Raw genomic sequence first — 14565 nt, 5'->3', positions numbered from 1 at the left:
ATAGCAATGTGAGCTTGCATTGTTACATTCGCGGGGCTATCTCAAGTGTGAGAGTGTATCTTTTTATGGCCGACGATCGGTCTGAAAAACGTCGTCATATCTGTAACGTTTCAATTATTTACATTGTAATGTGTAAAGTATTTAATGAAGTATTTTTTGCAGCGTACAATAATAGAAGCAAGAAAAAGGCCGCTATAGAGAGTCAACTAACCGCTAACATTGTGAGGAGGGGGCCCGATGTGGAGCTCGCGACTCTCCGACAACTTCCGATACGCCATTCGACTAATATTTTATACAATCAGGTGTTTATTCTGATCATGATTTAGCGTAATGAGTTTATTTCGTTTTTTAACAATTAGTTATGTTAATCTGTATTGAACTATAGGGTGTCCACTGCCCATCGGACGCGGAGCTAGCCAGCCTACCACACATAAGGCGGGAACAGATAACTCTCACCAAATTCCTAGGCTCCGGCGCCTTCGGTGAAGTTTTTGAAGGAGTTGCGCGACAGATAAACAACAGCAACACCGACACTAAGGTTGCTGTTAAAGTAAGTCCATACATACAAAACTCCAAGAACATACATATACATATAGCGAAACTAGTTATACCGTTAATTGTCCTAATTCTATAACTCTTAGAGGACATATTATTTAATTTGCTTAATTTTTACACATAAATTCAAATAAGAAATAAGTCTTGTTGTCATCTCTTTTAAAAGAAATGAGACAAATTTACTTGTTCATTCATTAACATTTTTTTATGAAAATTTTAATATTTGACAAAAAACCAAAATTATTGAAAAAAATCCGTTGACTTATGTTAATAAAAAATCATGTTGATTGTCATAGAACCAAATAAAGACACAACTTGAATTTTTTATACACTTATAACAGTGATGTCCGAATTCAAAAAATATATAAATCAAAATTTACAACATTTGACTGTTTCAGACGCTGCGTAAAGGCGCAACAGAACAAGAAAAGACTGAATTCCTGAAAGAGGCAGCCCTGATGTCCAATTTCAAACACGAACACATCCTGCGTCTGCTGGGCGTCTGTCTTGATAACGACCCCAACTACATCATCATGGAGCTAATGGAGGGAGGCGACCTCCTCAGCTACCTGAGATCGAAAAGAACTTCTCTGGTGCGTTGGTCTTTTAGACCTCTATCAACATCAGTATCAGCATCGTCTTTCCTTCTGACCGCGTCTTGTCCACAGTACACGGCGTCGTCGCTGACGCTGCTAGACTTGCTGAATATGTGCGTGGACGTGACGAAGGGCTGCCGCTACCTGGAGGAAATGCACTTCGTGCACCGCGACCTGGCGTGCCGGAACTGCCTCGTGGCGTCGCGCGGGAACACGCGCGTCGTCAAGATCGGGGACTTCGGCCTCGCCCGCGACATCTACAAGAACGACTACTACCGCAAGGAGGGCGAAGGTGCGTCCCGTGGGAGGCTGGGATATTGCCGCGAGTGCCAGGCTCTGATCCGCGCTTTCGTTTTCAGGGCTGTTGCCGGTACGCTGGATGGCAGTAGAGTGTCTCGTGGACGGTGTGTTCTCTTGTCAGTCCGACGTGTGGGCGTGGGGCGTCCTCTGCTGGGAGGTATGAGATCACATTGTTTAAAAATAAAGCTTGTTTCTCATCATTGATCTGCCTTGACCTTTAAATTAAGACGATTCTTAACTTCGATTTTGATATTGAAGGTGCTGTCGCTGGGCCAGCAGCCGTACCCCGCGCGCACCAACCGCCAGGTGCTGGCGCTGGTCCGCGCCGGTGGGACGCCCGACCGGCCCCCCAACTGCCCCTCCGCATTGTGAGTATTCCTCCAAGGGAACTTATATTTGTATTTGAATTGAGTACATAATAATTAATCAAGGAATCCCTTGAATCACGTCGGGGTCACCACTGTATTTACGGTATAGTACCTTATTTGGTAAGCGTGAAATAACTAGATGCAGCAGGAATCAAGTCTGTTTAATTGAGTATCTATTACAACACTGAATAATAACATTATGTGACATAGAATTTATAGTAGGCACACCCTTAATGCGTGATAAAATTTATATTAAAAATATTTCCAGCTACGAGTTGTTACAAAAATGCTGGAGTTACTCCGCCGAAGCGCGGCCGTCGTTCCGCCACTGCCTCGAGGTGGTGACGGCGCTGCGAGACAAGACGTCCCCCAACATCACGCTGACGGCGACCGCCGAGCCCGCCCCGCACTACCTCACGCTTCTCGGGGACGGTAAGATCAATAGCAATATCATTTCTTTCATTTATATGAAAATCTTAAATTAATGTTATATGTTTTACTTGTAAGTAAAGGTGAGTAAATCAATATTTGAGTCCGCGTCTTAGAATTGTGCAGAAACGTAACAGGCATAGAAAACAATCTTTTACCTCCATATACTTAACTTTTTTGCTGGTTCGTCTTTGCATAATCGAAGATTTATTTATCACTTCAATTCAAACTTGATGAAATTCAATTTATTTTAATAATAAGCATGCTATTTTATCAAAGAGACAAGCATGCTCAAACGCTCAATGTAACTAAACAATTCATTACGAAACGAGCCTTACTAACTGGTACGTTGCATGCACGCATGTTCAGATGCCGTCGACAACCGCACCTACCTGCTGGACGAGAATGGCAATGCTCTAGGTCAGTAATATTACTTTAATTGCATAACATTTTTAAGAATACTTAAAAAATAGATGAATTTGAATAGACCATTATATTTTAAGTCACGTTAAGACCATTCTATACAATTAAGACAAAATGTCCATGCTCCAGAATGACAACGCTATTTTAGGACCTAAACTTAGCTATAAGATTTTTTTTTTCTTTATTTAAAGAGTTTATTCGTTACAACGAATATGCCACTCTGTAAAATTAACAATGGAATAATTAAAGTTAAGTTAGTTAATACTACATACTTATATTATTATATTGTCCTTTCTATTACTAAGGCTCACCATAACTAATTTTATTAATTAAGAAGCTTTTTCTGTCTTAGGTTCAGCTAAAATAGTATTTAGGTATCCCCCACATGATTTTAATTGAGATACAAATGACATATTTTATCTATATTCCTCGTTCCGGGCACATTTCATTATAATATAGAAGGCGACTACGGAAAATTCGACTAAAACAATTCGTCTAAAAAACTATTCGACTAGTAACAATTCGTCTAAAATAATTCGACTAAAAACAAATCGACTAGAAATATTGCTTATTCCCCATTACACTTTAGTCTCGCGACTCTGCAGTCTTCATCGATCTTATTTACGACCTCGCGGCATGAACAATTGGGTTTAGGGACGAAAGATGAATAAAGCTAGCAATCCGCAAAGTCCTCGATCGTTGACTCCGAGTTCGGTATAGAGCGGAGATTTAGAAAAGGGAGGGTAAAGGGAGGGAGGTAGGATGAACGAAGGATGATCATGTCTATTTCAATCTGATGATTAGTCCATATAGAGAATTCCAGCCAGATATCTCAAAAATCGTGGATACACCTACACGATAGGAATTTTATAAACAGTTTAACAGAACAAAGCTTTTAGAATAAGCAAGAGAAAACTCGTGTACCACTTGACTTATGTATAATACTTCTTAAAGTTCTCTTTAGCTAAATTGTTTTCAACGAACTATTATAAGTATAATTGTTTTTAGTCAAATTGTTTTAGACGAGCTGCTAATTGTCGAATTGTTTTTTAGACGAATTGTTTTAGATGAATTTTCCGCAAATAATTTAATGTATTTATTAATAAGGAAAAAACTTTTGCTATTCAATACTAGATGAAGATTTTCCGGAGCAAGAGATGGAGGCTTCGCACGCGCTACCGGCACGGCCGCACTACCTACAGCTACTGCACGGCTCCGAGCCCGCCGACGGCTACGAGGTGCCGCGCGCGCCCTTCGCCCTCGCGCCCTTCGCGCGCCACAGCATCGTGGGCGTGGCCCCCAACCGCCTCATCAAGCCCCCTCTCTACAGGACGCACTCGCTGCGCGCCACCGCGAGGCCCCCCAACGCGACCATCGTCCCGCTGCGGAACGGCATCGCGAAGAGAGCCTCCCTGAGCGAGGGCGTCGAGCGACCCCTGCACGAGCGGCCGGGGCCCTCCCGGGACGATATAGACTTCGATAGGCACATCTTTAAGACTACTTTTTGAACTGTGATATTAGGCAACTCGTTTTAATTCCACCGAGATACCATATTTTAATATTTAATTATTTATTTTGTAATGATAATCGTAAATGTACATATGTGGATCGATTCGTTGTAAATATAGTATAGGCTGTAGGATGGGTTACCGTAGACGAGACGGCTGGGAAATGAAACTATGTGGTCGTAATAGTAATGCATTTATTTTATTGCTAGAACTTATTTTAACAAAAATATGTATATGGTTCTTCTATGATCTGTTTCAATAAATCGGAGACGTCGTATGTATCAGTAACGCAACGTTTCATTTACTCCTATCCGCCTTCGACTGAAGTATCGGATACACAACTCGTCAAGAATGATATTTATACCTCTTTAAATCTGTCAAAAATATTCTGTGACTCTACCCAATATGTAGAAATATTTTATATTCGTTTGCAAATATTTGAATATTAAATAAAGTACATCAATATGCACAAATTGGCTACAACTACAATATATAATTTAGCATCTTTCATAATAGAGATTGATTTATGAGTGATCATCTTCACACCTACTAATAAAAATTAAACGAATCTCTACAGATAACAAAAGCATAGATTAAAATATGCTAAACAGGATACCGTATTTCCGTATTATTTAAACATTGCGATCAGCGTCGGCCTGACCGTTTAACCAACTAAGATAAATCATCTAAGCTATAATAGAAAAGAAAACTATTTCCAGAACTCAGTTATTATAGATGATATAATAACTATAGTATGTTCGCGTTAAGAATGCAGTGAGTTGTCATTGTTTGACCAATCAAATCTTTTTAAAAGAAGCGTAAAGATGTATGTATATTTGTGTTAAACGTTCAAAAAATTATATTTGTTTTAAAGACTAAGTGTAATGAATTTAAATAGTACACATTAACGTAAAAAATCGAAATTAAGTCATTAATATTTTAATCACTATTACTTACACTATTACTGTCGTCGTTAGTGTTAAGTTAAGTTGTTAGTTATAATAAAATAATTTTCTGCAGCGAGTTCCATAACATTATCTAAATCCCACATGGCGATTTTTTCTTGTAGCATGGCAACATTTCTCGCACTTTTATTTTTACAAAGTGGTGTGGTATTCATTTTTTTTTTAATATCAGTTAATAATAATATAAAAAAAAATTTAAATTATAAAAATATCAGTTAATAATTAATTAAATCCACAACCATCACATTCGAACTTATTACTTGTTCAATGTGAACTTGACTTTGTAATTTGAAAAGATTTGATTGGTCAAAGGTGCCGGTGAACAATGACAACTCACTGCATTCTTAACGCGAACAGACTATAACATCTAAAGAACTGCTTAAGTTTAGTTGAACAGTTCGCTTTTAATAATGATAAAACTTTACTCTCCATCGGCCGCTGTCACCTCCTTGGCTCTCTTCTCTTGCTTGATCTGGTCCGTGGTGGCGACCGCCAGGGTCGGTTCCTGGTCGTCATCCTGGGCGTCGTCCTTGCTGTTCTCGTGCAGCAGCACGTACTCCCGCTGCGAGAAGCCGAACTTGACCACGTCCCTTTCTAGCAGCTCCACGTATCGGCGCGGCTCCACCTTCTTGTTGTTCACAAATGTACCGTTTGCTGAATCTGTGAGGGAAAATGAGACGTTATGTATGTTCACGAAGCGAAAATGAAACTTGAACAAAAAAGGGGGCAAAATTCTATCATTTATTAGGTGGAATTCACACTAAGACTTTTTAAATAAAACTAATTATAACGGATGAATCGCGTATATTAATTATTTTTAAACATCCCGACGTTTCGAGCTTTTTGCAGTGTTCGTGGTCACGGGTAGACCACGTGTGATTCGCGAAAATTTAAAACAAACATTACACTAAGACTTTTTAACCCATTCATATGTAATGTATCATCAGTCATCAGTATGTATGGAGTTATTGAGAGCCGAGATGGCCCAGTGGTTAGAACGCGATTTGAACTCGCATTCATCTTAAACGATGATTGCGAGTTCAAACCCAGACAAGAACCACTTAATTCATGTGCCTAATTCGTGTTTACAACTATATACTATACATGTGGTAGAATTTCTATGAAATTTGTATTCCACCAACCCAAATTGGAGCAGCATATTCCAAACCTTCTCCTCAAAGGAACATGAGACTTCAGCCCAGGAATGGGAAACATACTGACTGCTGTCGTTAAATGGACGCAGGTAGCGTGTAGCAGCTGTAGCAGCAGCATTACACTTGGTGGTAGGGCTTTGTGCGAGCCCGTCTGGGTAGGTACCACCCACTCATCAGTTATTCTACCGCCAAATAACAGTACTCAGTATTGTTGTGTTCCGGTTCGAAGGGTGAGTGAGCCAGTGTAACTACAGGCACAAGGGACATAACATCTTAGTTCCCAAGGTTAGTGGCGCAGTGACGATGTAAGGAATAGTTATTATTTTTATTATATATTATTTCTCACAGCGTCATTGTCTATGGGTGATGGTGACCACTTACCATCAGGTGGCCCATATGCTCGTCCGCCAACCTATACCATATAAAAAAAAAAAAAAAAAGCAGCCGTAGCTGTGTGGAGGGTGAGAGGTACCCAGGTCAACGAGGTAGGGGCATACTGACTGCTGTTGTCGTTAAATGGACGCAGGTAGCGTGTAGCAGCTGTAGCAGCTGTAGCAGCCGTAGCAGTGTAGAGGGCGTACCCAGGTCGACGAGGTAGGGTCGCACGCGGCGCGCCTGCGAGCCGTCTGCGCGCGCGAAGGGCGTGGCGCGGTACTGGAGCGCGGCGTGCTGCTTGCTGATGGACGGGTGCTCCAGCGCGATGTCCACCACCTTCTTGTCGCGCCCGATCACGAAGCACGACTGCCGGTGGATGTACAGGATCGGCAGCGCCTTGTCGCCCTTGAACGGGTAGAACCTGCGGCGCGAAACGCGCTTAGTATGCGATGCGGTACAGATGAAATAAAAAAGACACCTCCCACGCATTAGGTCGTAACATGATTTTTTTGCAAAAATGAGATATCGGTATTGTTATGTATTAAAATATAAATACTACACATCCGTGAAAACAATATTTTCATATTTTCTTTAAATACCGAGATTTTAACTCGATAATAGTCTCATCATATTTTAACTACCGCGCATATAGTCGTATCTTCGCTTGCGACGAAATGTTTTGAATCATTAGAGAGCGCAAAAGTAAACCATGCCTCAGTTCCGACGTGGTATAATAAAAAAGGACAAAATATTGCTACAAATGTCCTACGCAAAACGTTGCAACATAGATGATGCGACTTTATGCGTGGTCTACGTTTGTGGATTATACGTCGTAACTATAACTTACGATTATATGCATCGTTTCGTATTGAAGTAAAGGCTTTGGGACAAGTCGCATGGTTTAATTTTTTCCCGATTTTTACTAAAATACGAGTTTTTAATTCAATAAATAGGCCTTATTATACTCTCTAACATACAATATTTGCTGTGTATCAAAATTAATCACAAACTGTGTTTGGTGACTGAGCAATGCAAAGATGAAAGTTAAAAATCGCTCTCCTGAAAAATCACAAATTTTTCCATACGACTTAATGCGTTGGAGGTATCGAGAATAGATCAATGGAAGTTCAGGGGACGTAGGACTTCGCTCTCACCTCCAGCGGCGCTTCGGCTGCTTTGCGTCGTCAGGCTCGGTGTACTTTATGACGACTCCGTTGACCGTGTTCGCGTCCGCTGTGAGTTTCCCGGATAACCCGAAGTTCGGTTTCTCTTTGTCGGCCGGGTTCTTGTCATTCTCATTCTTTACTTCGGTTTTACCCCAACTGTACTCCTTGTTGTCGCTTGCGTTGTCAAATCTGAAAAACACTCATATTGGTTACTTTAAACAATGCATATAGTACAGCATATATTTGTAAGACTAGAAAGGACCATTTCGAACTATTCATAAAGTCTTGTTTAACTTTACATTCCGATACAATGTGAATGTTTTTAATAATATCTTATTGTTTATATTTTTGTGTTGGATCCATAATAGCTATTGTTACCTTTATTATATAAAGAGAACAATAGCTATTATAGAGTAGCTGATTGAATACCGGGAGATCCTCTTCCACGCTAGAAGCCCTAATATGATATTCAGCGTAACATAATTCAACTTACTATAGTCTTAATACTACATTCTAATTTTATATACTATAATCTAATAGCCCTTACTAGTTGTAATGTGTAACACACTACAAGCGACCGTAACCAATCCTAGGAGCTAAGAGTTACGTCTGTCTGAAGTCACACCGGGTTACTCAGCCTTCAAACCGGAAGCTAACAATCCTGAGTATGGGTGAACATCCATAGGTAGAATAAGAGATGAGTGGTAGCCGGGCAGGCTACCCAAAGTAGCCCTGGGCAGGCTACCCAAAGTAGCCCTGGGCAGGCTACCCAAAGTAGCCCTGGGCAGGCTACCCAAAGTAGCTCTAGGCAGCAGGGCGCACCTGGTCTTGCGGTCGCGCGGGCGCTCGCGGGCGCGCTCTCGCGGGCGCTCGTCGCGCGCTCGCTCGTCGCGCTCTCCTCCCTCACTCCTCTCCGCCCTCCTCCCTCTCTCCGCTTTCTCCTCTCTCTCCGCCGTCCGCTCGCGCCTCCTCGTCTCCCTGTACCGGTCGTCGGGACTCTTGGAAGTCGAGTGATCCCTGAAAATTATATAATTTTAATGTTCTCCTCAAATCGATTCATTTTATCAATCGACGTTGCAAAGCGATAACTTTAGAAGCGTTGTTACCCGCGAGTGGGGGCGGGCGGCTTGTCGCTCCGGCCGGCTCTCTCGCGACGACCATCTCGGCCCCTGTAATCGATAATGATAAATCTATTACTTTCACTGTCGGTCGAATTATGTACGAGACAAATATTTAAAAGCGGAGACCGGTCATAATAAATATAGCATTATTATTATTAAAGTCATCGACTATTTCATTGCTTAAGTTTTTGTTAAATGATAAGATTGTTCGGTATTTACACAGATTATAAATTATTCAGATTATAATTAAAATATTTTTTGTTGAGATCATAAATAAAATATAATACTCATATTATGTAAAATCTATTATGAACTTGACGACGATTTTTCATTGAATATTTTTATTCTAATTATATAATAAAAATTAGCAGGACAATAAGTCAAACTGCATTAGCTATATCATAGACATCAAAAAACACCCCAACACGATGTATCAGTTATTTTGACACTCCTTGTACACTTACCATTGCTTCACACTTCAATAGAATGATGATTCAGGAAGGTATACCTACATAATTTCATCCGATCGTGGATATCTCTATATAAGTATGTATGTACTACGACACTTATTAACAACGACGGCGTTTAAACACTCCTCTATGATAATATTTTGTATATAAAATCTAGTAGAAATTGTGTAAATTGGATAATAAACAATTGTAAATCTTCTTTTCCAAAATATTAAAAATATTTCATACATGATCATAGATACATATACTTCTAGAAATATCAATGTAGTTTATATATTTAATTCCAATCCAAGTTTATATCAAAAGTTGCAATTGAAATATGACAAATCCTGTTGTTCAATTGAATAAAGACATAAAATTTCCTGTAAATCTGTATTATCTGTATTTTCAAAAATATTTTTAATCTGTTTCATTCCATATTTTCTCAATGCTTTTTTCAATTTTCATCAAAAATATGCCATTTGTAGACAGCTATTACAATAAAATTCTTTATGCTTCTATATATCTCTTTAGTTGAACTTTTGAAATATTCTGATTTTGACATTTATGTCAAACTTTTTATATGTTTTATATATTTCCATTAAATATATGGTAGTTTTATCTTCTCTAGTTAATCCCAAAGGCTCAAATTAAACTGTCCTTTTATTTAGTTCCTTGATGATAAACTGTGTTTGAATTTTCCATTATTCTCTTCTATATAATACATTCGTATTTTAATCATCATATTCTTGTCTTCGTTTAGTTCTCATATAAATATTTATCTAAACCAATCTTCTGTTATGATACTGTCGTATGATCCAAGATCATGATACGGTCATACACATCTACAATGAATGAATTTGAAGCAATGATCGTATGAGACGTAATCAGAGGACCAAGCTGCATCCTTACATCATTCCTCACAATATTTACAAATAGCAAATGAATGAAATAATTTCCAATCTCGTTCGCTTCTTTGAAAAGCGACGCAACAATAACGAGGGTATGACTACAGGTCTGTTTTAAATGTTCACACACGCCTAGAGTAATTATCGTTTAAGGTGAAAACGTTTAAATGTTTTTGCAACTGCGACATTTTCAGACCGAACTCATTACAATTGTCTGTAGAGGTGTCACTGTAAAAACAAATACAGTCATTTACTAGGAACCAGCGGGCGTCACACATGCACTATCGCATTACATATCAACTGTCCTGAGGCTGGCTAGGCCTGTATTTACTTCATATATTCATTACTTTGATAGTGTGCGAACTACATAGTGACGTAACAATGTCGTGGATGTACCTTTCTGGTGAGTATCTGTCTTCAGGCAATCTTTCCTTGTCGCGGTAACGGTCCGGTTCGGCTGGCCCGCGTCTGGCGAATAAACAAATAATTAAAATATTTACTTAAATTAACTAAATAATCAAGAGTTTAAGAGTGAGTTTAAGGTTTACCTTTCACGGTAATCTCGTACTTCACCAAATTCTCGCCGTTTGGGAGCCCTCTCATAACGATTGTATCTATTATTTCCTTAAAAAATAAATAAAACAATATTTATATAGTAAACATTTGAACATTATAAAAAATTAAACAAACATGACATTATAAAAAATAAATACAAATAACTCAGAAAACCTTCTACTGAACTCAATTTTTCACACTGGTTTAATTCGTATTGAGCTTTGAAGTACAATCAAACAATTATTTATTATTCGAGGTTATTAACTACATATATAATTACAAAAAATCAGTTATGTTAAAAAAAAACCAAAATATTTTTGTAAATATACAAAAAAAAAAGAATACTCCTTAGCTCCAGTTCAGTGTATTAGGGGGTGGAAACCACAATAGTATGTTAGGAATGAACCTGTGACTTTCACATATCTGATAGCACATATATATATGAAACATACCTCTCATGTCTTCTCTAGACTCATATGGCACATCTCTTTCCCTCCTATAATGGTCTTCATCCCTCCTTTGATCTTCATATCTGGGATTCCTTATTTATTGATAGAAATTACGATATAGAGTATGTCATTAACAATGATGAAAGCTCAGCCTGTTTCTTATTCAATATTAAATTGTAAACTACTTATTGATAAAACAAACCTATTATCCTTTCTGAGAAGAGGATGGTCATATTCAGATGATTAGACGAAATTATATATATATATTTTTTTTTTAAGTATATGATATAGGCTGTGTGGTTGTTTTATTACAAGATAGGGATTAAGAATCTTCATTGCATATAGAAGCATTACAAATGCTGATTGTTTGTCAAAAATCTATTGCCAGGTCAGTAATAAATAGCTTCATCCTAAGAAGAACTATGAAATAATTTTAACTTCAGTATATTTCGGAAGCAGCCTTAAAGGGGTTGTTTCTATTCCAATATATCCCTTTATCATTCCCAAGCATGTACTTTAAGTCATAAATTCAATTTGTCTACAAATGTTTTAGTAGTAACGAGTAGTTATTTCCTTGTTCAACTGGATCAAGATGAGCGCTATTTCTAAGTCACTGATGCCAGATTGCACCTCCTTGTAGTAAGTTAGCTTACCTTTTGTATTCATCATAATCCCTTTGCCGTCCACTGTATTCCTCATTGGGTACAAAAGGTGCATTTTGACGGTATTTGTCCCTCTGTCTTTCAAACTTTTCGTCTCGTGGTGCAAATCTGCAAATATCAAACAATAATAAAATCACATTCCCACAAAGAATAATATACTAAAAATCATTCTTATGTACAGTAGTTGAGTTTATAATTTCTACTATAAAGGGTTCATAACTTGATTTAAGCTTAGCTAATCAATTACAAACCTTTCATTCCTGTCTCGATCATAGCTGTAACTGTCCTGGTACTCATGGTGCCGCGGTCTACTTGATTCCTGGTAGTACTTTTGAGGTTCACGCACATAATCTTCACCTGAAGCTGATCGGTGATATTCTTTTCTAAAGGCAAGATATTTAAAATTAACATTCATATTGAAACTTTATATGTGTTTTTCAACTCCAACCTAAGAACCAACATTCACAAACAAAATTTAGACACTGGACCAATAAATTAAAGACATGGTAGGAGAATACTGCCAACTTTGTAACTCCACTCTTCAATTACGAATATCTTGAGAAAAACCTCTGTAATTACCTCATTGAAGTGAAAGAGAAACTAGATGAATAATTAGTAAATATATAAACATGACAAAACAAAACCATAAACAAAAACACATAATCTTCTTCAGACATGTGTAGGTTTCCTCACTATGGATTAACTTCACTAACAAACAAAAAATGAATTATATACTAAATGATGACCTGGGTTTGAGCTCACAAATCTTAAGTGTTTTGCTAGATATTTTATTTATGTGACAAGAATGTTAACAGTAAATGGCACTCGTGGTAGAAACAGTGAAACTAAACAAATTATCTTATTGTAGAATGTATATAATAAGAGACAAATAGAATATGTAGGTTACACACACAAATATATATCTAGACAGAGATTAATGAAATAAGGGTGCTGTATTGTCCCCAAATAAAGTAGCTTGATGGACACAAATAGTGATCATTAAAGAATATGCCACAAACACTATAGTCAAAAATATAAAGTAAGAAATGATGTACCTTTTTTCTACATATTTCCATTAAAATATCATTACAAAAAAAATTCAAATAATGTACATTTCAATGTGCAATGAGTAATAATAATTAAGTAGTAATCATTTCATTATGGTTTCCTTTTATATATTTTCCTTATTTTGCTTTGAGGTTATTAAGGTAATGTCTGATGACGATCATGAAATGATTTATACTTACTGGTAATATGTCCGAGATGGTTGAATGCCTTCTTCTGAAGATGGCCTGCGTTCTTTTACGACGCTATGCAAGCGACGCTCAGATTTGTTGTCATAATCTTCATCTAATACAAAAAAAAAATTATGAGCTATTTAGCCTAATGAATTGTTCTATAAAAACTTTTGTACACAGATCTACCTCCACTGGCGGAACTTTGAGATCGTTTGGAATGCTTATGTTTGTGCTTTTTCTTTTTCTTAGGAGAGATTTCACCTTCGCTTATAGAAATAGCATCGTCGGAAACATCGTCATATGACTGTGATCGACGCTTTTTCTTGTTATGCTTCTTCTTCTTTTTCTTGTGCTTGCGTTTCTTGGCACGTTTCTGGTCATCGCTGTTACTGTCTGAATCCGAAGATTCAGCACGTTTTCTCTTCTTTTTGTGTCGATGTTCCGATAGTGAAGAATCATCACTATCACTGTCGGATGAACTGCTAGACTTTATACTAGCATCAGACTCCTCAGATTCCTCTGAACTATCGTGGTGACGCTTTTTCGATTTCATTTTAAGCTTTATAAAATAACAACGTTAAACGTAACACACACAAAATCACAATGAAGGCAATAGTGGCAATAACTAAGAGATAAAAACAAAGTTCTAATGCCTAATAAATATTATCTACCTATATTTGCAATAATGCGATTCCGTTTGTGAAAACTGAAATGTGAATTCGAGCAATTCTTCCTTAGAAGTTTACAACACAGAGCAAAGAGCTTAGAGCACACCGCACAGAGTAGATATAGATAACCACTACGTTTTATTATTTTATGCCTTTATGGATGATAGGTACTCTTTGTTCTATTTGGAGTAAACAGTGATCAAAGACAAAAATTTAGAATTGCCATAACCAAAACGTATAAGCCTTTGGGTTTGGATAGAATTTCTTTTACATATAAATAATTAAAGCTTTCAAATACTTCTTTTTACACTAAACAATGATATTCTAATAAACAGATATGTTATATCCATACTTAACCACAGAAAAAGTGTGCCGCGCCGGGGACCGTTTATTTTATTTTATTTTTACATTTCGCTAAAAGTAAAAAGTATAGCTTGATAAAAACAATAAGCAAAAGGGATAACTAGATGTTTTAATTACGCAAAACGTATTACTACGTAATTATGATGTATTATAACGTATTACTACGTAAAACGACTAAAGGCAAACGTCCCAATTAATACGTTTTCTAGTCTTCACTTTTTGCGCATGAATAACATATCTGTTTTTGTTATAAATTGTTTAGTGTCAATGTTTTAGTAAACATTGACACTAAACAATTAATTAGAACATCATG

General features: G+C 37.4%; 2 protein-coding genes across 3 annotated transcripts in view; one reads left to right on the top strand and one right to left on the bottom strand.

Moving 5' to 3' along the window:
• The window catches only part of LOC124543902 (proto-oncogene tyrosine-protein kinase ROS), a 41474-nt gene extending 36709 nt beyond the window's left edge, over nucleotides 1-4765 (top strand). The window contains exons 30-38 of the mRNA XM_047122222.1: nucleotides 163-302; nucleotides 386-550; nucleotides 954-1148; nucleotides 1224-1443; nucleotides 1511-1608; nucleotides 1710-1819; nucleotides 2088-2251; nucleotides 2618-2668; nucleotides 3806-4765. Coding sequence (XP_046978178.1) covers nucleotides 163-302; nucleotides 386-550; nucleotides 954-1148; nucleotides 1224-1443; nucleotides 1511-1608; nucleotides 1710-1819; nucleotides 2088-2251; nucleotides 2618-2668; nucleotides 3806-4179 — 1517 coding nt within the window. The 3' untranslated portion in view covers nucleotides 4180-4765. The remainder of the gene's footprint in view (nucleotides 1-162; nucleotides 303-385; nucleotides 551-953; nucleotides 1149-1223; nucleotides 1444-1510; nucleotides 1609-1709; nucleotides 1820-2087; nucleotides 2252-2617; nucleotides 2669-3805) is intronic.
• A 450-nt stretch (nucleotides 4766-5215) lies between these two features.
• LOC124543913 (smad nuclear-interacting protein 1) lies at nucleotides 5216-14046 on the bottom strand. 2 transcript variants are annotated; one of them, XM_047122240.1, is made up of 13 exons: nucleotides 13893-14046; nucleotides 13408-13780; nucleotides 13231-13333; nucleotides 12235-12366; nucleotides 11975-12091; nucleotides 11325-11413; nucleotides 10866-10941; nucleotides 10714-10785; nucleotides 8946-9008; nucleotides 8662-8856; nucleotides 7828-8028; nucleotides 6880-7094; nucleotides 5216-5804 (listed from the first exon to the last, which is right to left on the bottom strand). In XM_047122240.1, exons 2-13 carry the CDS (start codon nucleotides 13772-13774, stop codon nucleotides 5566-5568), a joined length of 1869 nt encoding a protein of 622 aa, XP_046978196.1. In that variant the 5' UTR covers nucleotides 13775-13780; nucleotides 13893-14046; the 3' UTR covers nucleotides 5216-5565. The 2 variants fall into 2 exon arrangements, with proteins under 2 accessions (XP_046978196.1, XP_046978194.1); XM_047122238.1 differs by having other exon boundaries at nucleotides 13408-14038.
• Between the last annotated feature and the right edge of the window lie 519 nt (nucleotides 14047-14565).

Source organism: Vanessa cardui, chromosome 3, assembly GCF_905220365.1.
Source record: "Vanessa cardui chromosome 3, ilVanCard2.1, whole genome shotgun sequence".
Taxonomy (NCBI): Eukaryota; Metazoa; Arthropoda; class Insecta; order Lepidoptera; family Nymphalidae; genus Vanessa; species Vanessa cardui.
This window is presented reverse-complemented; position numbering and strand designations above follow the sequence as displayed.